General features: G+C 44.3%; 1 protein-coding gene across 5 annotated transcripts in view; it reads left to right on the top strand.

The window, feature by feature from the left end:
• The first annotated feature begins 1,963 nt into the window (after window positions 1-1,963).
• TTLL1 (TTL family tubulin polyglutamylase complex subunit L1) overlaps window positions 1,964-22,769 on the top strand; it is a 33,389-nt gene continuing 12,583 nt past the window's right edge. The window contains exons 1-4 of one of the 5 annotated variants that reach the window (XM_048825575.2): window positions 1,964-2,058; window positions 2,979-3,053; window positions 16,605-16,721; window positions 19,928-20,136. In XM_048825575.2, coding sequence (XP_048681532.1) covers window positions 3,025-3,053; window positions 16,605-16,721; window positions 19,928-20,136 — 355 coding nt within the window. In that variant the 5' untranslated portion in view covers window positions 1,964-2,058; window positions 2,979-3,024. Of the gene's footprint in view, window positions 2,059-2,978; window positions 3,054-11,138; window positions 11,335-16,604; window positions 16,722-16,886; window positions 17,028-19,927; window positions 20,137-22,769 lie in introns of those variants that run through there. The other 4 variants (XM_048825556.2, XM_048825567.2, XM_048825597.2 and 1 more) reach the window with 4 other exon arrangements.

Genomic DNA, 22,769 nt, shown 5'->3' on the forward strand with positions numbered 1-22,769 from the left:
GGAAGCTTTTCTGATCGATTTCCCGTTTTCAATGAATGTCGACAAAAATGGGGTTGTAGCACCTTGACATGAGGGGACTCTCCAGCCTGGTTTTTTCCCCAAAGGGCTAGTCATTAAGCACCCCCCTCACCCCTCCGAGCCAGCAAAACACTTAAACACAGGTGCTTAATTTTAAAGCATGTGAGTAGTCTATGGCACTACTTGCTTGTTTACAGTTAAGCCTGTGCTTGAACGCTGTGATGGATTGTGGCCCAAGGATTGGATACTTGCAGCTGTCAATCCTACACTTTTGCTAAATTCAGAAGTGGTTGAGGGAGCTCAGCACTTCACAGGATTCCACAATACTCCATAGTATTGCTCAAGGAAGATTACTTTTTAACCTGTTTTGTTACCCCCCCAAAACAGGCTTTAGTGTGCCACTAGAATAACCTCCCCATCACCCCCTTAATCTAAGGTATGGATCTCCAGAAAAACTTGGGAGACAAAGATACAGCCTTTTGATAAGTGATTGACACAGGAAGTATCTTTTCATTAATGTAACTAACAATCCCTAATACAATACATCTAAAAACCTAAATAAAACACAAATCCCTTATTGCAAGTTAAATAGGGTGACCAGATGTCCCAATTTTATAGGGACAGTCCCAATTTTAGGGTCTTTTGCATACAGGCACCTATTAGCCCCCACCCCATCCTGATTTTTTTACACTTGCTATTTGGTCACCCTAAAGTTAAAGGGCATACAAACTGCAATTGCATACAATCCAAGTGATTCTAAGTTATCGCACTCTGTTACAGATGGCCAGTGTGCAACAGATCACTGACAGGAGTTCTTAAATTGTACTGTGTGTTACATGTATAAATTACAGTTAACACACTCTCATACATATTAATACTAAACTATGATTACTCTGGCAGGCTTACTCTGTCCTGTTGGCTTTCTCGTGCTGTTGTAGCTACCTTTCTCAGTCAGCTCTCTTCAAGTCTCTTGCCAGTTCAACTGCTCTCTACCTCTCACCTGCTTAGCTTCTCTCTGAATTCTTCATCCACTCCTCACTTAACCATCTGCCTTTTATACTGTCCTGTCAGCTGTCAGATCCTTGCTGCACATGCTCGTTGTCTTACCAGAGTTTTTCTGCACCTGCTCCCTGCCAAACATTCTTATCAGTAGGGCCCTACCAAATTCATGGCCATGAAAATGCATCAGGGATCAGTGAAATCTGGTCTCCCCTGTGAAATCTGGTCTTGTGTGTGATTTTACCCTATACTATACAGATTTCGCGGGGGGAGACCAGTGTTTCTCAAACTGAGGGTCCTGACGCAAAAGGGAGTTGCAGGGGGAGGTCACAAGGATATTTTAGGGGGGTCATGGTGTTGCCACCCTCACTTCTGTGCTGACTTCAGAGCTGGGTGGCCAGATAGCAACGGCTGCTGACTGAGGGCCCAGCTCTGCAGGCAGCAGCACAGAAGTAAGGGTGGCAATACCAGACCATGCCATCCTTACGTCTGTGCTGCTGTTGGCAGTGGCTTTACCTTCAGAGCTGGGCTCCTGGCCAGCAGCTGCTACTCTCTGGCTGCCCAGCTCTGAAGGCAGTAGCGCTGCCATCAGCAGCAGCCCAGAAGTAAGGGTAGCAGTACCACAAATCCCCACCCCCCTACAATAACCTTGCTACCCACCCCCCACAACTCCTTTTGGGGTCAGGACCCCTATAATTACAACACCTGAAATTTCAGATTTAAATATCTGAAATCATGACATTTATGATTTTTAAAATCCTATGAGAGTGAAATTGACCAAAATGGACCCTGTATTTGGTAGGGCCCTACTTATCAGATTGAATGCATGCCAACAATGCCTCATTCTTGGATGCATGCCAGTATTGCAAACACAGTGCACATGCTCATTGCCGTTGTTTACCTCAGAGCTATGATTTGCTGACCTTATCATCTGACCTGCAGCTTCTAATGGTGGAGTGACTTTTGCTTATTCAAAATAAAAGCTAGGGGCACAAAATGGAGTCTGAAGAATTTCTCTGGTGTCAAGAGAAAGCAATTGAGGTACATTTTAGTGTGTCTCTGACTGATCTTTAGGAGGGATAAATGTGGCCATAACGTCGGGAGATGTTGATTACGTTTCCAACTTTATTTTGAACAGCTTAGAGAGTATGGAAGGATGGGTCTCATAGAGGATAAGAAAGTCATATTTTCAAGGTCAAAGTCTGAAAGGACTTTCCTAAGATTTGTATGTTGGTAATGGGAAAGAGAAGATTTTGGAAATAGAGCAGAAATAAATCATTAAGGCTTAGTGATAGATTGAGGCTGTGTTAGAATAAGGAATCAAGGAATACATGAGAAGGGAATATTAAAGTAACATGAGAATACATATTTTAACATTTTCTTTGGTGATGATTCTCATGGTGGAAAAAAAGTCGTGGAATTTGTTGAGGTAATAAAGATTACTATTATTCATAAATTATGTGTGTTTGTATATAAATACACACTCAAAGGCCTTATTTTTGCTATAAAATTTTATATTCGAATTTGACTCTAGCAAGTTTAACACTCATGCTGATCAAAGCTTCAGAGGGGTAGCCGTGTTATAGACTAACAGACGTATTGGAGCATGAGCTTTCGTGGGTGAATGCCCACTTTGTCGGATGCATATGGGTATTCACAACGAAGTGGGTATTCACCCATGAAAGCTCTTGCTCCAATACGTCTGTTAGTCTATAAGGTGCCACAGGATTCTTTGCCGCTTATGCTGACCAAAGTTTGCAGTCAGTGTAAACAAGGACAAGACATATTCAACATTGTGTTAGCTAGTCACTACAGGACTGGCTTTAGGGCTCCAAATAAGCCTTCTCCCACATTGCCAGAGTGCGAATGGATTGATGGGTTTCATTTCTCAGTGATTTTCTTCATGTGTAACGGGCCCACCTGTGAGGGGTATTAGTGGTGTGTTTCCTTCCTTATTGCAGTTGCATTTACAGAACGGAAGGCCTGGAAGAGATAATCCGCTTTCATATGGTCCACTGGAGATGGAAAGTTTGTTGGTAAGTTTCCTGCCCCTCCAGGTTAAGCAGGAAAGAGAAGATGAACTCAGGCATGCAGGGTCCCAAACACAAGGCCACAACTAGTCCCTTCTATTATGTATATGGTAAAAAAGTTAAAATGTTTCTCCTACTTGAAGGAGGATGTAAGAAAGATGGAGTCTACTTGCTATACTCCAGCTATCAACCCCTGAATACCCTCCCCACATCTTTCTCATTCAGGTTAGTGAGGGTGAACAGTTTCACTTGAGGAAAAACATTAAAAAGGCAAAACAAAACTACTGCTCCATGCCTTATTGTCCTGTCAAATAGGGAGACTGGATCAATTCATGCCTGTAAAAGGACTTTGCCCTTTATTTATTGTATGATATCATCTCTATGGCACAGAAGGTAAACAACATAAAAAAGCGAAACAGTGGCATAGATACTGAATTCTAAATCAAGTGAGGCTGTCCATAGATTACACAAACCATTTTTTCAATGTAAAAGAAAATAAGAAATATATAATAGATGCTTTCTTTCCTACCCCTAGTGAGTGACCCCAAGGATCGGTTGCAGGATAGTGGTCTTTCCATTGCCTTCAAGAATTCAAGGGGCTTTGGATCAGGCCTTAACTTCTCTGAAACTCAGCTGTACAATGAGTATGATACTTACCTTCAGTCTCACTTAGATGTGTTATGAGACTGAGATATGTAATGTTTACAAAGTACAATCCTCAGATAAAAAGTGCTATGAAAGTTCAAAGTATTTTATAAGTATTTTAAAAGGGGATTTTATTTATTTATTTTAAAACTATAATTTGTTAATAACTTATTTGAGCTTTTTTTACAGGCAAACTCCTCTTAATCATCTGATAATTTAAACCTTATTTTGATTGTGTTTTGCACTGCATAAGGCCTCATTCCAGCAAACATTTTTACACATGCTTAACTTTTAATATATAAGTAGTCCCATTCAAGTCAGTGAGACTACTCATGCTTAAAGCAAAACACATCTATAAGTGATTGCAGAATTGCATTGATCCTGCTATAGAACTTTTTTATAATTATAAGCATCCTGGTAAAGCTGTGTTTGGCCTTAATTACACTATATTCTGAACTATAATTTTAAAAATTAAAGTACATAATATAAAAAGTTGAATAAATGTATTGGTAAATTGCAACTATGTTGTATATCAGTGGTTCTCAACTTATTTATCATTGTGGGCCGCAGGGACCAGGTGGCAGGGCAGTAGCAACCCAGACCCCGATTCTGGACCCTGGATTCCTGCTGCGCAGCTGCCCTGGACCCCCCACTGTGTGGAGTCCCCCAGATCCATTTAGTTTTTCTCACTTGTGTCAGTTGTCACAGTAGATATTTTTTCATGGTTAAAGGAGGTCCTCTCCATGACTGTTGTCACTCCTTGCTAGAGCTACTGTTGTCACGGGCAGTGGGTGACCCCTCCCCCCCAACTTCTTTGGGGAGGCTAGTCCACTGGCCTTGCCTTTTCCAGCTGAGGCCCTACTCCCACCCACTGGAGCCCCAACCCACCCCCCAGAGCTGGGCCGAGCTGCTGGCCCCAGTACTGGGACGGCCCCACTGCCGCCCTGGGCCACTGAAAGGCCGGAGCTCTAGGCCGCCAGTTGGAGTTGAGTGAGCCCCCCGCTGGCTTCAGGTAGAGGGGGAGGCAGAACATGGGTGGGGCCACAGTGTGAGGCAGGGAAGGCTTAGCCTTCCCTGGCCTTTGATACTCGCCACCCATGACTGTTGTATCCTGTCATTTCCACTGCATATGACACAAGCAAGAAAATATAGGGCTTTGTAGGCTTTAGTCCCATTGATTCTAAAAAATTGTGGAGTATTATTAGTCTCTTCCAAGAATTCATATAATTAGATTCCATTATTGCTTCATAGTTATGTCCCTGGAACTGACCTTATCACCTGAATACAAAGCATAAGTATTATATTCAGATTGATTTATGGATTTAGCTGTTATCTATCTAGCTGTTTCATTCCAGCATACTGCAAAAGTTTACCTTATTTCACCTATGGTCAGGTTATTCTATTTTTAAATGTGATCAGTTGTCTAAATCCATTACTATTAATCATTTATTTCTCCCTTTATTTCCACTATAACTCTTCTGGACTTTACAGTCTGTTACGAAACATGTACTTAGTTTTCTATTAACCTTATCACTGGAGGTCAGATTCCTTACTTTCCTCTGACATTCTGCAAGGAGTTCCACTATATAGTGTCTAATCTTAAAATAGCTGTTGCTTGCCATATGCTGGCACTGATGCCGCTAATCTATTAGGTGCATGACTCACCTATCTTCTGGCATCTTTCTTTCAAGGTCCTCATAGCACAGCTGACTATTCATGTCAGCAAGTGTCTATGTGTTATTCTTTATATTATGCCTGAGTGTGCCAATTGCTAATCCTGGGACCAATCCTGCTTCCACCAAAATCAATAAGAGTTTTGCCATCACATTCATTTGGAGCAGGCTTGGGCCACTTAACCTCTCACTTTCTAGCAACTAGCTTTTTCTTATTTCCAGAGTAATTTGAAGAAGGAGAAAGAGGTGTTTAAGAAAGAAATAGACCGCTGAATAACACAGCAATATAAATTAGTATATGTTTCTAAGATGGTCAAACAATGGATGTCAGTAGTAAAATATTCTATACCAGATAATACAAAGCAGTATCTAATTTATATATTATAGGAGGCACATGTAGTAACACCTATAATAAAGTTTGTCTGCCTCTTTCCAGTATAAAACCATGTTTTCAGTTGCATTAAATTTGCTGAACTTTGACCACGTGGGTTGAAATTTTCCATTGAGGGTGTCTGCCTCAAGCTGAATTTATTTATTTGTTTAATATTTCAATAAAATTCTGCAGCCATTACTAAGAACAAGGTTAAGGAAAACATGCATAATTTTGCTCATGTTCAAATCTTTCTTAAACTGTTTTATTTTTAGAAGCTCTAGCGACTTCATGCCTTGGAGCCGGGACTTGACATTTGGCTGGGGTTGCTTTGGTGTCAGGGATGTAATTTTTGCTGTTCCCATGAAAATACACCCACATTTGACCAAATCATGAGCATCTGAAAATCTCAGTTTGCACATGATTAGTAGAAGCTTCTTTGAGTTTGGCAGCTAAAATCTCTGAAGATTCTGTCTGTACTGAGCATGTTCTAACCCAGGTCTGCAGGGGCTCAGTGGAACTTTCTGCCATTGATCCTCCTAGCCACAAGGGACAGGTGTGGTTCCAGGCACAGGAACTAAAAATAGGACGGTCTTTCCTATGCTTTCATTGCTCCACTCCTTTCTGGTGCCTACACAATGAGGAGGAGTGGATGAACAGCCTGACTTAAATGCACAGAGGACTAGGAGCTGGGCCTGGGGAAGCCAGGGAGTGGGATGAAGATTTGAATCTGAGGGGCCTGGGAGGGTGTCTATATGAGGTCGCTGACTGCAACAAGGACAAGGTGGAGAGGCTGGGGCACAAATGTTTGTGACCACTAGACACTGCCCTCAGTATCTGGAGTAGAACGCAGGATTCCTGAGTCTTACCATTCCTCTGTTGTCAGCAAATATCTGTGAAATACGCTGGCAAAACATCCCATCCTTCTCTAGTGCTAGCCCACACCAAAGATGTTAACCTGCTATCTGTTACTCTGTTATCTCAAGAGGCAGAGGTCTGTGCAGTGGATCTGAAAGTTCTAGCCCTGTTGATGAACCATGTGAGTGTCGATATAGTTCCACATGATGGAATTTCTTTTTTTTTTCTGTTTTTTTTAACTCTAGGAAATTACATTTAAAAGACTACATTAAAGTTGCGAAGTTGCCATTAAAGTTGCAACGTTAAATACTCAAAAGTTAGGAAATGCCAGCATTAAGGCTGCCTGTGCAACCTTAATTTGGCCCCATGTGTGTATACACTGTGATTAAGGCTAAGATTATGTCACGGAAGTCACAGATTCTGTGACTTCCAGAGACCTCCCTAACATTTTCCACTTCATCCCTGGGAAAATGGTAGGGTGACTAGATAGCAAATGTAAAAAATTGGGACGGGGGTGGGGGGTAATAGGTGCCTATATAAGAAAAAGATCCAAAAATTAGGACTGTCCCTATAAAATCGGGACATCTGGTCACCCTAGGAAACGGGGCTGGAGCTGGTGAGAGCTCTGGAGCTCCGAGCTGCTGCAGTTGCGAGAGGTCCCCACAGCTCCAGGCCACAGCAGGGGGCCCGTAGCTCTGAGCAGCCACGGGCGGCAGGGGCCCCTAAAGCTGTCTGCCACCTTGGGTGGCTGGCGGACCCAGAGCTCCAATCCACCACAGACGGCAGGAGGACTCTGGAGCTGCCAACCACTGTGCAGAGACCCTGGAGCTCTGAGCCACTGTGGGTGGCAGGGGGACTCCAGAGCTCTCAGCCACTGCAGGCAGCAGGAGAACCTCGGAGCTCCCAGCCCCAACCCCAGAACTCTGAGCTGCGACAGGTGGCAGTCACCCCAGAGCTCCAAGCCGCTGTGGGCACCAGAGGGTGCAGCTGCAGCGGATGCTGGACCACCCCCTCCTCTCCCACAGCAGGGTTCCAGCTCTCACCCCCCATCAGCCCCATTTTGTGTCAGTTATTTCTAGTAAAAGTCAGGGACAGGTCACTATTGCCTGATTTTTGGGAGGCTAATAATATTTAGATAATACGGGTTATAGGCTCGCCAATTACTCAGATCAGAAGATAATAAGGTTCTTGTCCCAGAATCAGGCTACGCAGAATTTACAGGGACCCTTGAGATGTATGACAAGGAAACTCACGCTGAGAACAAAATGCAGCCTTAAAGCCTTTTATTGAGATAAATGGAATAGTAATGAAACTGTAATCAAATAATTAATCAATTACAACCGCAATAATATTGTTCTAATAATACATGTGGTATTATATACTATAAAGGCTTTTCTATTAATATACTCACACCCTTCCTTGATTACCTCGTGATAAAAGACAAAAGACCAGTCTTGCCTCTGGCATGTCAAGAGAATTCAATGTTCCAGGTTCTTGAAGTCTTGAGTGAGAGGTGAAGAACTTAACACTCCAATAATAATTTTAGTATTAATGGAAAACAGAAATCAGATAAATCAATATCTTTAGAAGAAAATAGAAAACAATTTGCACAAAACTTTTGGGACTTAAGCTTCATTTAAAAAAATACTTCCCTAATATTTTTTATTTGACGCTTGCCAACTTGTCTTTCTTTTTATTTCAGTTGCTTGAAACAAACTAACAATGAATGAGCTGAACCTACCCAACATGGTGGTTGCCCCTTTTATAGGGCCTGAGCTTATCCAAACTTAACTCGCTCACCCACAAAAATGTTAGGATACACTTACTCTTTAGGATGGCATGTTTGTACGTATTAATGACATATTCATAACCATTAGTGACCATTAGCTCATCCTCACCTCTGTTATTTCTGTCCGAACTGGTTGTTTCCATGTTCTTTGTAGTGTATCTGTTAAATCTGAAAAAGGCCATGAACTTGGGTGACCTTACCTACCAACTTGATTTAACATGCCCACTTTTCTCTGTTAAAGGTTCCAAACATATATACTGCATGCTCTAGCTCATCATCACCTATCTCGAACATCTGTATGCTAACTTGGCCTAGCTCAACAGATAGGATGTGGACTGTAGGTTCCTTGCATTACAGCTAAAATACTCAAATACAAACAGCCAAAATACTCTAATTATAATAACAAATAATAAACCTAAAATATAACAAGTGGTTAAACTCATAAGAAAAGATATATAGTCAAGCAAGCAGGCTAGCCTTATAGGCTACATCACAGGCTTCCGTGAATTTTTGTTTATTGCCCATGACCTGTCTCTGACTTTTACTAAAAATAACCATGACAAAATTGTAACCATAATTGTGGTATAGTCTTTAATTACATTATTATATACTGCTATTTTCCATGGGGGGGGGGGAAGGGCTGTAAAAGTCTGGGGATGGGGGCGTAGAGTGTGTGTGTGAATAATAATTTCTATACTGCAGAGGGTGTCTGGGGGCAGGAAGGAGCTCTCTACAGTGACAAGGTGTCTGTAAGGGTTGTAAGGGGTCTCTGTAATACAGTGACTGGCTTTTTAATTTTACAAGCAAACACTTTCATTCTTTCTCACATGCTGCCCCTCATGCTTGGAAAGAGTTCTCCCATTTTCCTCTTTCAAATCCGTCCTTAAAACTCTTCTTAGCTCTGATGCCTGTAAAAATGTGACAAGCTTAGGCAGCTGGTGTGCTGAGATTGCTGCCTATTATGCTGGCAGATAGTGTCTTCTTGTGCTCCCCCATTTGCCTGTCTGTCTCCATCTGTTGTCATGACTTATGCTTATATTGTAAGCTCTTTGGGGCAAGGACTGTCTTTTTGTTCTGTATTTTTATGGAGCTTAGCACAATGGGGTCCTTGTCCATGACTGTGGCTTGTAAGTGTGTGCTTCCATAATAAATAATAAATACGGTGGGTGGCTGTTAGGGATGTACGGGTCTGGGGGCTCCACAGTGCAGAGGGTGTTAGTGGTGTAGAAGGGTGGCTGTGTAGTGCTGGGATGTCAGAGGTCTCTGGTTCAGTGGGTGGCTGTGAGGTGCAGGGGTCTTTGGGGTCTCTATGGTTCAGGGGTGGCTATGCAGGTCCAGGGGTCTCGTTGGTTCAAGGGTAGCTGTTGTGGGGGGGGGGGCGAGTCATTTCAGTGGTTCGGGCGTGGTTGTTCAGGTATGACTGTCTCAGTGGTTCAGGGATGGCTGTGTGGGGCAGCAATCTATGGGGTCTCAGTAATTTGGGGGTGGCTGTGGGGAGGGCCAAGGGAGCGTCTGGGCTTTCAGGTTTCAGAGTAACAGCCGTGTTAGTCTGTATTCGCAAAAAGAAAAGGAGTACTTGTGGCACCTTAGAGACTAACCAATTTATTTGAGCATGAGCTTTCGTGAGCTACAGCTCACTTCATCGGATGCATACCGTGGAAACTGCAGCAGACTTTATATACACACAGAGAATATGAAACAATACCTCCTCCCACCCCACTGTCCTGCTGGTAATAGCTTATCTAAAGTGATCATCAAGTTGGGCCATTTCCAGCACAAATCCAGGTTTTCTCGCCCTCCACCCCCCCACACAAATTCACTCTCCTGCTGGTGATAGCCCATCCAAAGTGACAACTCTCCACACAATGTGCATGACAATCAAGTTGGGCCATTTCCTGCACAAATCCAGGTTCTCTCACCTCCCCACCCCCCTCCCAAAAACCACACACACAAACTCAGGAAATGGCCCAACTTGATTGTCATGCACATTGTGTGGAGAGTTGTCACTTTGGATGGGCTATCACCAGCAGGAGAGTGAATTTGTGTGGGGGGGTGGAGGGCGAGAAAACCTGGATTTGTGCTGGAAATGGCCCAACTTGATGATCACTTTAGATAAGCTATTACCAGCAGGACAGTGGGGTGGGAGGAGGTATTGTTTCATATTCTCTGTGTGTATATAAAGTCTGCTGCAGTTTCCACGGTATGCATTCGATGAAGTGAGCTGTAGCTCGCGAAAGCTCATGCTCAAATAAATTGGTTAGTCTCTAAGGTGCCACAAGTCCTCCTTTTCTTTCTGGGCTTTCAGTAATTTGGGGGTGGCTGTGCAGGTATGGGGATCTCTGGTTGGGGGTGGCTGTGGGACAGGGCTCAGGGGGTCTCTAGGATATTTGTGATTGGGGGTGGCTGTGGGGGTATGGGGGTATCTGGTTGGGGGTGGCTGTGGGGCAGGGCTCAGGGGGTCTCTAGGATATTAGTGATTGGGGGTGGCTGTGCGGGTATGGGGGTCTCTAGTTGGGGGTGCTGTGGGGCAGGGCTCGGGGGGGTCTCAGTAATTTGGGGGTGGCTGTGCGGGTATGGGGGTCTCTGGGATCTCAGCGATTGGGGGTGGCCGGCTCTGTGTTATGGGGGTCTCTAGTAGCCGCCGCCGCCCCTCCCCCGGAAGTGTCCCTCGGCGGGGTGGCCGCGTCCCCTGTTACCAGGGAGTGGCTCCGGAAGCGGTAAGGGCGGCGGCCCTGCTGCGGCTGCTCCCGCTTCCCCCCAACCCCCCCCCGCGGGATGCTCGCGGCCGGCCCCTCTCGGCAGCGGGGGCGCATGGAGCCAGCGGGACTGGACGGGCGGGTGCGCGGGCCGTAGCGGGGCGGCGGCGGCCATGGGAGCGGCTGGCGGGGTGTGAGGAGGAGCCGGGGAGCCCCAGCCGGAGTCCCGGCGGGAACAGCCCCCTCCCGCGGGCAGGTGAGAGCCGGAGACCCCGCGGGGCCTGCGGGGGAGGGACCCCCATGGCGGGCAGCGGCTCCCGTTCAACGCCCCGCGCCCCAGGCGGCAGCGGAGCGGGACGGTGCTCGAAAACCCTTCACGCAGCGACGCACCCGCCCCCCGGGGGGGGACCCCTCCCCCAGCACACCAGCCCCCGCCCACGTTGGGGGGGGACCCGCCTCCCCCAGCTCAGCCTTCCCCAACCCGCCACATGCTAATCCCTCTGTCCCTGGGTGCCAGAAGGGGGGATTCTGCCCCAGCTCATCTACACTGCTGCTGTGGTGACAACCCGTGTCACGCTGATCGTGTATTGCTGTGTCTCAAGCCACTCTATACCCTGTACTCGTGACATATCTTAAATGACCTACTTTATGGAAGTGTACACTGAAATACACGTCTGTCTATAGACACTGCTGAAGGGCCCACTCACTTGCATGTCTTGGGGCTGATTTTTTAAAATTGTATGGGTGTAATGGTATGTATTTTAATACAGGTTTAAGTATACAGAATTTAATTCTGCATAGCCTTGACACTGGTATTCCTTGGGGCTCTGACCCTGTAAATGCTTACTACCAAGTGAGTTGGTACTACCATGAGTTCCTAGTCCCTGATTTTTTCCATTGTGACAATGGGACTACTCTCAGTAGCAAACACTATGTTCAGTAGTAAACGCTTGTGGGAGTGGGCCTATGGAGTTTGTATTTTTCTAGTTTATATTTATCACTTTATATGTGATGTGTTTCTAGTCATTCTGGATTACTGATCTCTCTAGTTCCGATTAATTTACTTATATTTTTATTTTGTTATGTGTCAGTTCATTGTTTGTTCATCAGTTCATTTGTTATGTAGCAGTTCAACTTTTACTGTTCAGCCCCTGTTTATTTGATATTTAAGAACTTTTAAAATATACCCGGTATCAGATAAAATGATCCTGCAGTTTTCTTAGACAGGCCAAACTTCCACTGACTTCGTGAGATTTTTATATTAACTTTAATTGGTGTTGCTTGAGTATGAACTCAGAATTGTTCAGGGGGTTGGGGTGTGGGAGGGGGCCTAGGGCTAAGGAAGGGGGTTTGGGGTGCTGGCTCTGGGAGAGGGCTCAGGGCTAGGACAGGGGGTTGGGTTGCAGGAGGGGGCTCAGGGCTGAGGAAGGGGGTTTGGGGTGCTGGCTCAGGGAGGGGGCTCAGGGCTGGGGCAGAGTGTTGGAATGCAGGATGGGGTAGGGGGTGCTGGCTGTGGGAGGGGGCTCAGGGCTGAGGAAGGGGTTTGGGGTGCACGAGGGGGTTTTGGGTGCTGGCTCAGGGCAGGGGGTTGGGGTGTGGGCTCCCGGTTGGCAGTGCTTACTGTGGGCAGCGGGACTAAGGCAGGCTCCCTGCCTGCTCCGGCCCTGCGCCGTTCCCAGAAATGGCCAGCACGTCCCTGCAGACCTTGGGGGAGGGCATGAGGCTCCGTGTGCTGCCCCTCCCTGCAGGCACCGCCCCCGCAGCTCCCATTTCCTGCAGTTCCCCCTTCCCGGCCAATGGGAGCTGCAGGGATGGTGCCTGCAGAGCCCCACAGGGCCGCTGGGATGTGCTGGCCACTTTCAGGAGCGGTGCGGGGCAAGGGCAGGCAGGGAGCCTGCCTTAGCCCTGCTGTGCTGCCGGATTTTTAGTATCTGGAGATCGTGGTCGACTGGATTAACCAGTCAATCGTGATCTACCGGTTGGTAACCACTGATCTAATCACACTTGCGGGGAAGGGGAAGTGGAGGAGGGAGAGAGGCATATAGGATATAAATCCCTATAGACTGAGCATTAGATATTGGATTAAATTTATAGCCTTAAAGTATTACCTATACTGATTGTAGCCTTAAAGTATTACCTATACTGTTGAATATACGGTGTTACTTTCCTATAATCTTTTTCAGAGTTACTGTAGCCTGTTGACAAAAATATTTTTGCTTGCCGTTATTTGTAAATACATTATAAAAAATACAAAGCTTTAAACAGTCTAATTATGCATCCTACTGGGATAATCAAATCATCCAAATATCCTGAGTGCTAAATTTGAGTCTCTTGTAATATTGACCTCCCATTAGATCTTGAGTCCTTTAAAAATAGGGACATCAAGATTTAATGTTCCTAAATGAGACGAAGGATGGTCTTGCGGTTTAGACACTGGGGGTTAAATTCTGTGCTTAACTTTGGCACACACTTCCTCTGTCACCTTCAAAAAGTTACCTAATCTCTCTGTTGCCCTGGTGGGAATATTTCCCATCCTCATCATTGTGTTGTGAGGATAAATTCACCTACATCTGTGAAGAACTCAGATGCTACAGTAAGGAGGGCCTGTTTAAGTACCTAGATAGAGTAGGTGTGTGTGTTTTAATTATTTAAAAAAAAAAAGGCAGAAAAAGAAACTTTGTAGTAGTCTTTAATCACCACGTAGAAGCAATAAAGGAGGGTACAAACACAGTTCATTTCTCCTGTAGCTTTGAAATTCACCTTTTACCCTGGAAGGTGGTTATATCCCCAGAGTTTAAACAGGGGAGGGGACTAACTAGTCTGCTGTGGTTTAATAGACTGGAGGAGTCAGTTTTAAAAATCTCTAGAAGACGCTCCTCACAGGTCTGAGTGCATGACCTCCTGGGGAGCAAGGTACCAGAACTACTAACTGAACCTCTCTCTCCCGCCTGGTAGTGTAGAGCTGTTTTGCTAGGCCAGTATCTCCTATGCGTTAATTAAGAAAATATAGGATGTGTTGTAATATTTTAGTAAAAAGATGGCCCTGCGGAAAAGATGCTGTGGCAGCCAGCTTCCTTTGTATTTAATTTTGGTTTTCAGAAATTAGTTTATTGTGCCTCTAGTTTGTAATAGATTACTTTGAAGTGAAGAAAAGGGCGAGAAGCCCTGAATGCTTGCGCTTTTAATAATACAGTGAGATCACATATATTAGTGAGTCATTTACTGACAATGAAAAACAGACTTCCCTTCAGTTAAATGAGCCCTTTAAAGCCTTTGCAGGATCAGGACCTAAGATAGTAGAAGGAGGCACCTGCCCCGAAAATTTACAATCTGAATAGACAAGACAGATGAAGGTAGGAGAAATATAAAATGGAGATAATACTTCCTCTGAGGGTTGAACTTGAACCACAGAGAAATTAAGTAATTTGTCCAAGGTCCCATAGGAAGTCTGTAGCAAAGCTGGGAATTGAATACAGAATTCTCCTTCCTCTGTAGGATGGGGCACGGGTCACTTGCGGGAGGATTTTCTGCACCTTGAAGTCTTTAAACCATGATTTGAGGACTTCAATAGCTCAGACATAGGTGGGTGGGTGAGATTTGGTGGCCTGCATTGTGCAGGAGGTTAGACTAGATGATCATAATGGTCCCTTCTGACCTTAATATCTATGAGTTCTATTCCGTGTGCCTTGACCCCAAGATCACTCTTTCTCTCACACAAGTCTGCCTTGTATTTTTTAATCTTCAGTAAAAAATCAAAAGCATAATTGAGGGTCCATTAGTAAATGTGAGTTTGAAGTTTTAATTTCTGATTCACTTGAAAATCATACACTTCAATTCATTTATTAAGTTATTCGCCTTTTGATGTCTGTATTTTATACACCAGAATAGATGCAGAACATTGTGTGAGATGTTTTTTACGTTTTTTTTCTGGCTCTCAGATGACAGGAGTTTGTCCTTTGCCTGTTGTCCCAGGCAGAGCCAGGAGAGAACTCTTGTCTGTTTTAGTCAGAATAGTAGCATTTGATCTGAGGAGCATTACGGGAGGTTTTTTTAACCTATTATTACAAGTCATCAATTTCCCATTTTTTTCAAATAGCTATGTGGGGAGCTAACTAGGCAACTCCTCCGGAGTTCAATTTTAAAAGTAACTTTTGGATTGAATAGCAACATTGGGGTTTTGCGTATCATAACTTAACCCTGTTGAAGACAAAGACCGGTCATCTTTGGCTCCACTAACCAATTTAATTTGCATAATAGTTAAACCATGCTCTTCCAATTAGTTCCATTCTGCCAGATGCCTGCACCCACTGAGATCTTCAGTGACTTCATTGTAACATGTCTCTTAGATTTTTTTTGATTGTGTATTGGAAGGGTGTTATGCAGCTATGTGAGAAATGAGATATAGGAAGTGAGCTCTAGATGACAGGAAGTGACTGTTTCATCAGGGTGTGGTTTTTAAGGGCTCTTCTTCAATAAGCATTGTGAGGACCTTGACTCGGGAGATTAGTATTGTTAACTCTCTTGAGAGTTGCTTGTCAGTGTATCCAGCCAGAAGCAAGTTGCTAACCAGCAGTTGTATGAAATAAAGAAACAATAATATGAAAAACAACAAGGGGATATTGAAATTAAATAAAAAAATTCTGTCCTACAGTATGCTGTGGATATTTGATAGAGGATTCCCAACATAAATCCTTTACATAGTCTCACATCGTTGTTTTCATAGTTGCTGAGTAAGGTGGGCCATGAAATATCTGCCATTTAAAAGAGACATATTTTCATTTAAGTGTTGACTATAAGTGATAAAATTTCCAGTGCACTAAATTTTATTTTGTAAACATTATCCAAGATAAAGGCAAGTTGGTGGTCTCAGTTCAGTGGACAGATAGTCACGAACACAATTGATGCTAATCAGTACTCTTGTTAGCAGTTTTGGAGAGGCCATAGAGACTTGAATTACGTTCTCATTCCTAAATATAGTCCCTTAGGTGAGATTTGAGAGACACTGTCAGGGCAGCATGAAAGAGGGTTGCAACTACTGCTGCCCATGCTATATCTGTTCTGGGAATACATATAGGACTTCAGTCTCTAGTGCTAATGCAGCCATCATCTTTCTTTCTTAAATGCTGAATGAATTTACTTCCTCCTCCTCTAAAAAAAGTTAAAGGTAAATTACCCTGTGGATACACTTTCATTTCCCCATTTGGATTTATCTGGTCTGTATTGGAAGCTTGATAGCCATAGATGGACCTATCTTCCATGAATCTATTAGCCAGGATGGACAGGAATGGCGTCCCTAGCCTCTGTTTGCCAGAAGCTGGGATTGGGTGGCAGGGCATGGATCACTTGATGATTACCTGTTTGTTTATTCCCTTTGGGGCACTTGCTGTTGGCTACTCTCAGAGGAAAGGATCCTGGGCTTGATGGACCTTTAGTCTGACCTAGTATGGCCCTTCTTATGTATCAAGTACAAAATGAAAGAGAGGCAGTCTTGAAAGTATACAACGTTACAAGTTGATTTTTCTTTAGGATAATGGCAGGAAAAGTGAAATGGGTAACTGACATAGAAAAGTCCGTGCTAATAAATAACTTTGAAAAGAGAGGATGGATTCAGGTGGCAGAAAATGAAGACTGGAATTTTTACTGGTAAGTACATATAAGAATTCTCATAATTTTCAATTTGTGACACATTTTCAAATGTACTTTTCCATAAGTAAAACCAGTGTTAATGATTTATTGTTAATGTTCACGAATGTCTTGTAACATTGAGAGGGAAGCATGCCTCCATTAAATTGCCAGTGTTTTCTGCAGCACTGCAGGGCCTTGATCCTACAGTTACATCTGCATGAGGAGACCCTTCTACCTGTGCAGGCCCCATTGAACTCAGTAGGGCTCCCCATGGGTGCACGGGTCTGTCTCTAGTAATCCAGTGGCAGGATTGAGGCCTAGGAGGTAGGTGTGGGTTTTTTTTCTTGGATTGTTTCATGGGTTGGGGGGGGGGGAGGGGAGAGGTTGTTTGTTTTGAAAAGCTGCCACCTGAAACATATACAGTGTAGTTTTAGCTATGTCAGTCTCAAGATATTAGAGAGACAAGGTGAGGTAATATCTTTTAGTTTTACTGGACCAACTTCTGTTGGAGAGAGAGACAGACTTTTGAGCCACACAGAGATCTTCTTCAGGTCTGGAGAAGGTACTCTGAGAATCACAGCTAAATGCAAGATGGAACCGATTGTTTAGCATAAGTAGTTAGCATCTATACTAAGGGACCATTTAAGGTAGAGTGGCCCATTAACACCTCTACTTTCATGGGGCAAAAAGGGGGATTAGTGTGTTACAGATTCTTATTACAACCATCTGTACCCCACTAACCCCCCTTTTTGCCCCATGACTGCAGAGGTCCACTTTTTGCCATGGGCCCGGCTCCCTGCCCCTCATCAATCCACGAGGCCCCACCCTGCCCCCCCCCCCGGCCAGGCTGGAAGCTGCAGCCTGGTCCAGGTAAAAGTAGCCCATGCATCCCAGGGAACTGTGGACCTTCCACCTGCCTGGGGAGAGAGGGCCTCTGAGAGCAGCCCCCAGCCTGTGCCCCCACCCCCAGGCTCCCCGCCAGGGCAGATCGAGGGTCCGCATCTCCCCACAGCTGTCCGGGTGGCTCTTACCATGTCCCAGCTGCAGCTCGTCAGGCATGACCTGGGGGCCCAGAGCCCGCACCCCCTCCCACATCCCGAGGTGCCGCCCCCAGGTCATGCCTCATGCTCCCCCCGCCACACTTTTAGGAAGAATCCCTCGCCCCTGATTATTGGTGTTTTAATTCTGTGTTGCTATGGCTCAGAGTGACACTGGTAGCCAACCCTCAAGCATAAAGGTCTCACCTTGGCTTCCACCAGCCTAATTGCTCTTTGCAGGGTTACCCCAACAGCCCTTCTGGTTCCAAGTCTCCTCAAATTCGTGCACCCTGAGTTCTTAATCACCAGACACTCAGACTTTTCCCCTTTGGTTCATCACCCCCAAAGGGGAGAAACCAGTCCCCCAGATACCAGCTTGCTTTGGCGCACACACTCCACACCAGAGACCTGCTTGGGGTACAAATAAACAAAAAGTTTATCTAATAGAAAAATCAGAGATTCAAAGATGAAATTGTAAGGGGAAGCAAACACATTCAAGTGACACAGAAAATAAACGTAAAGCTATAACCTTAGGCTTTACATTTTCAAGTGAGATAAACTTCACTTTCTAACACAAGTTGCCTATTGCCTCTGAACAGTTTCCCAGCATACTCCGTGTCATAGAGAGGATCCACGATTTCACAGACAGCACCGCCAATTGACTGTCCTTTAGCTTCTGAATGGAGACCTCAGTTTCAAGCCTCCTATTTGAAAGGGCTTTTTCTTTTCTTTTGTTCTCTTGTCTTGGCGACTTCTGGTTATTCAGGGTGGGAAAGCTCTAGCTGGGATGTCGGTGCTTTCTCACTAAAGCTATGTCTACACCTCACAGCTTTTAGCGACACAGTTGTGCTGCTACAGCTGAGCCACTAAAAAGCGCACAGTGTAGCCACTGTTTGTCGGCTCTCCTACCGACAAAAAACTTCCACCTCGTACCCTCTCCCCCAACGAACAGCGTTGTCAGCAGGAGAGTGCTCCTGCCAATAAAGAGCTGTTCACCCTCATGTCTTGTCGTCGGCAAAACTTTTGTCTTTCTGGGTGTGTGATTGTGTGTGTGTGTGTTTTAACACCCCTGAAAGAAAAAAAGTTTTGTCGTCCAGTTGCCAGTGTAGACATAGCCTAACTCTAATGACCCATCCTTTGTCTTTTCCTGGATTGTACAATATTAGGTGCTTGGAGCTAGTCTTTTCTGTTTGGGGAGGCAGACCCTCCCTGCCTGATGGCACTACAAATCACAAGCACCGTTTTGTGTATACGTGAATTCTTAAAGTCATTATGGTCTGTATATAGATCTCATAATGACCATTAAGTTTAGAACATTACAGACTTTCATAAAAGACCTTACTCAGCATTGTATAGAATCAGATGATTCATTTGCCTGTTTGGAGTTCAGGCCTCTTGTCCCGTTGGAGTGTCTGGGCCTTGATTGTCATAGTCAGTCACATTAAAAGGTGCAGATCTGTGACCCTCCCTCTTCTTTCTTACGTGAGGAATGAAATAGTTAGCAATGTGGATGTCAAAGTGGGACCCACAACTTACGGAGATGAATATTGCAGTTCACACCTCCCAGTGCTATTGTTCCAGGCTCTTTGCAGACTCTCAGATATGTCTGAATCGTATTCATATTTTTGAGGTTTCCTTCAAACCATAGGTTAGATTTCTTTTCTTTTTATAGAAAAGGAAAGTTGAGATTTTGAAGAACAAGATGATAGCTCCAGAGAGGTGCTGCTATGGTGTGTGAGCATCTATTGTGTATTTCCAAGCCCTGTTGAGGACTGATTGGCCACTGATAGTGCCAGGATAGGATGGGCACAAGTTGATTCCTTTCTGTCCCTGCCCTGGTTTCAGAACTGATGTAGGAGTAAATAGTGCCTGTAGGCCTGCAGTCTTGTCTGGAGGGGTTTCATCTGGATTCATTAACATTGATTCAGGATGTGCTGAAGTTTCAATCATAACCTAAGTATACATCCTATAAAGAGAAAAGTTAAACACAGAGAGAGGGCACAGATTCCCTTAAAAGTAGTATTCCTTAACATTATGGTATGTTTGGTCCTTTTCTCTTTTAATCTTCTAAATTCAGTACATTAACCAAAGTGGAATTAGAAAATAAAGGAGACAACAACTTGATTGTCGTCCTTTTGAATGCTGTTGCTTGGGAGGAAATCATCTGATATTTGTTTCACCTTCCAGGATGAGCGTACAAACCATCCGCAATGTTTTCAGTGTGGAAACTGGTTACCGGCTTTCTGATGACCAAATCGTCAACCATTTCCCGAACCACTATGAGCTGACAAGGAAGGACTTGATGGTGAAAAATATCAAGAGATATAGGAAAGAACTAGAAAAAGAAGGGAGTCCTCTTGCAGAGAAAGATGAGAATGGAAAATATATTTATTTAGGTATATATTTCTGACTGCCAGCATCATTCTTGTTATTGACCACACATAGATTATACATGAAAAAAGTTTATTTTGTGATAATAGTAGGATAAAACTGCAGATTAATGCACTTTAAACAAAAGCAGTACTGGATGTTGGAATCTGTTTGGGATTCTTGCCTAAGATAGATAAATTTACACGTCACAGCTTTAGTATGATGCTTTCAGAAAATTTAGTGCTCAAAGATGTCAGAAAGGCTTGGAGACAAAAATTGCGTATTTTTTTTATTTGCAGAATAGGTTTGGTGTGGGCAGTGAAATTGCAAGCATCACCAAATTACCTGTCAAAGTGCCTCAGTGCTGCTCTTTAAAGACTATTTTTAAGGGTGCCATAATTCAATGTCCACATTCAGTCCTTAGCATCTTTGCTAGTATCTTGTCAACGGTATGTTTATAGTCGTGGTTCTAATTATGTAGCAGGGCTGCAACCAATAACTGAGTTCCCATTCCTGTGTAGTCAAACAGCCATCAGATGGTAACAAAAATTAAAAATTCTGTGCAATATTTTAAAATTCTGCAAATTTTTTGTCAAAATAATATAATATAATCAAGCTGGTTTCAGTTATTTTTGGTAATTTAATTAAGCTACAATACAATAAATGGAGAATGGGAGTAGGGAGCATTGGAGGAAATCACCAAACCCCCTTTGTATAATAGTAATGTAGCTAGTACTGCCCCTTTACTTCTAGTTATTAGTCAACAAATATATGCAGCCATATGCTCAGTGTTACTGAAGAACAAGTGAGGGCTGGGGACTCAAACTCACAATTTATACTGTCTACTGACCATCTCCGAAAATGTCAGTAGCAAATAGTTAACGGAGCACATTTTGATAGGAAATTAATTGTTTCATTCCAAAAATTTTAGACCAGTTCTAATCACTAAAGCACCATAAGCATTTATAAGGCCATAATGTCCTTTACAGTAAGGCTCCTTTGTACCACTGTGGCAATGTAAAGGAGCCTTAACATTTTTTACACCTGTTTTATACTCCTGGGGAATTCACTAAGCAGGCACGCAGCTACGTTCTGCTCTGCCTGAGGGAAAAGAGCCTGCCCCACGCCTACCTCTTCAGAAACACCCCAAAGCCCTGCCACTCTATGCCAAGTGTGCCACAATAGTGAGCGAGAGAGACAGTGTGTCTCTCTCACACACACGACTTCGCAGCCCCCACCGTGAGGTGATTTGTTTCTACCAGCTGCTTTGAATGCCCAAACCAAACTGCCCGCACTGCCGGGGAGGAGGTGCATGACCGCTCTTGCGGCTTCCCTTTGCTTCCCTGTCAGAAGTCATTTTTCTGCTGGGAAGCAAAGAAATCTGTGGGGGCCATGAATTCTGCGCATCCACAGTGATGCAGAATTCCCCCCAGGAGTAAAATGTAGGACACTGCCTTGGTTGGTGGATTTTTGAACCAGTGTCTTGGATAAAAGGCTCCATCACCTGTTTATTTATTCTATAACTTTCTCCTCCTCTACTGCTTCACTGCTGATCCTCCACCCCAGTGTCTGTGATGTTGTATTTTGTTGATGATTAATGATGTCAGAGTTTGGGATGGGTCTCTGGTGCTTTTGTGGATCTATCTAAAACTTGATGTCTGTTGAATCACTAGATGGGAGGTAATTCAGTTGGAGCTTTGCATTTTTTTTAGGACTGGGATCTGGCTGGTGTTTGGGGGGTGTCAGGAGCGAAGTAATGGGGTCCATTTAACATTTAGTATGTGGGTAAAATTGCAAAATGAAAACAAGAAATCCCAGATGTTTTTAATTCCCTTTTGATGTTTGCATAACTTTATTAAGTATACTAAATTTATTTAGTTAACCCCTGCTACTCTGACCCCTGAAAATATAGCAGCCCCAAAAAAACCTTTCTTGTGCCACTGAAGAGAACAAAAAAAATTGCACAGAAGATTTTGATGGTAGTAGGTCATGGTTAAGGCTAAGATTTTTGTCATGGCTATTTTAGTAAAAGTCATGGACAGGTCCTGGCCAATAAACAAAAATTCACGGAGCCCGTGATCTGTCTGTGATTTTTTGCTGCTCCATGGTTTCCCCTGCAATGTGGTGGCTGGAAGTTATGGGGTTCCCCCTTTGCCTGCAGCAGCTGGAAGCTGCAGGGGGGCCCCCTCTGCCCACGGTGACTGGGAGCTGCAGGGTGACCATATTTCCCAAAGAGAAAACGGGACACCCCCAGCTACAAGCCTGAGCGCGCGCTCCCCCCCCCCCCCCCCCCGAGGACCCCTCAGGAGTCTGTCACCTGTTGTTGGAACCTCGCAGGGGACCTCGTGTCGCTGCTGTCACCTGTTGCTAGAACCCTGCCACGGTCCTGCTGGCTGCCAGCTCCAGAGTCCTGCAGTCCCTGGGGCTGAAGCACAGAATATCACGGATGTCATGGAAGTCATGGTTTCCATGACTTCCATGACATAAACGTAGCCTTAGTCAGGATATTGTTCTTGCGTGTGAACAAGCGAGTAAAAAAAAAAAAAAGTCAGGCTCACTCACCACACTAACTAAAAGAACACACACAATTCTTAGTATTTTATATAGTATATTACATTTTCAAAGCTCTTCTCAAACGTTGCCTTGAAAGTTAATGGTT

Source organism: Caretta caretta, chromosome 1, assembly GCF_965140235.1.
Source record: "Caretta caretta isolate rCarCar2 chromosome 1, rCarCar1.hap1, whole genome shotgun sequence".
Taxonomy (NCBI): Eukaryota; Metazoa; Chordata; order Testudines; family Cheloniidae; genus Caretta; species Caretta caretta.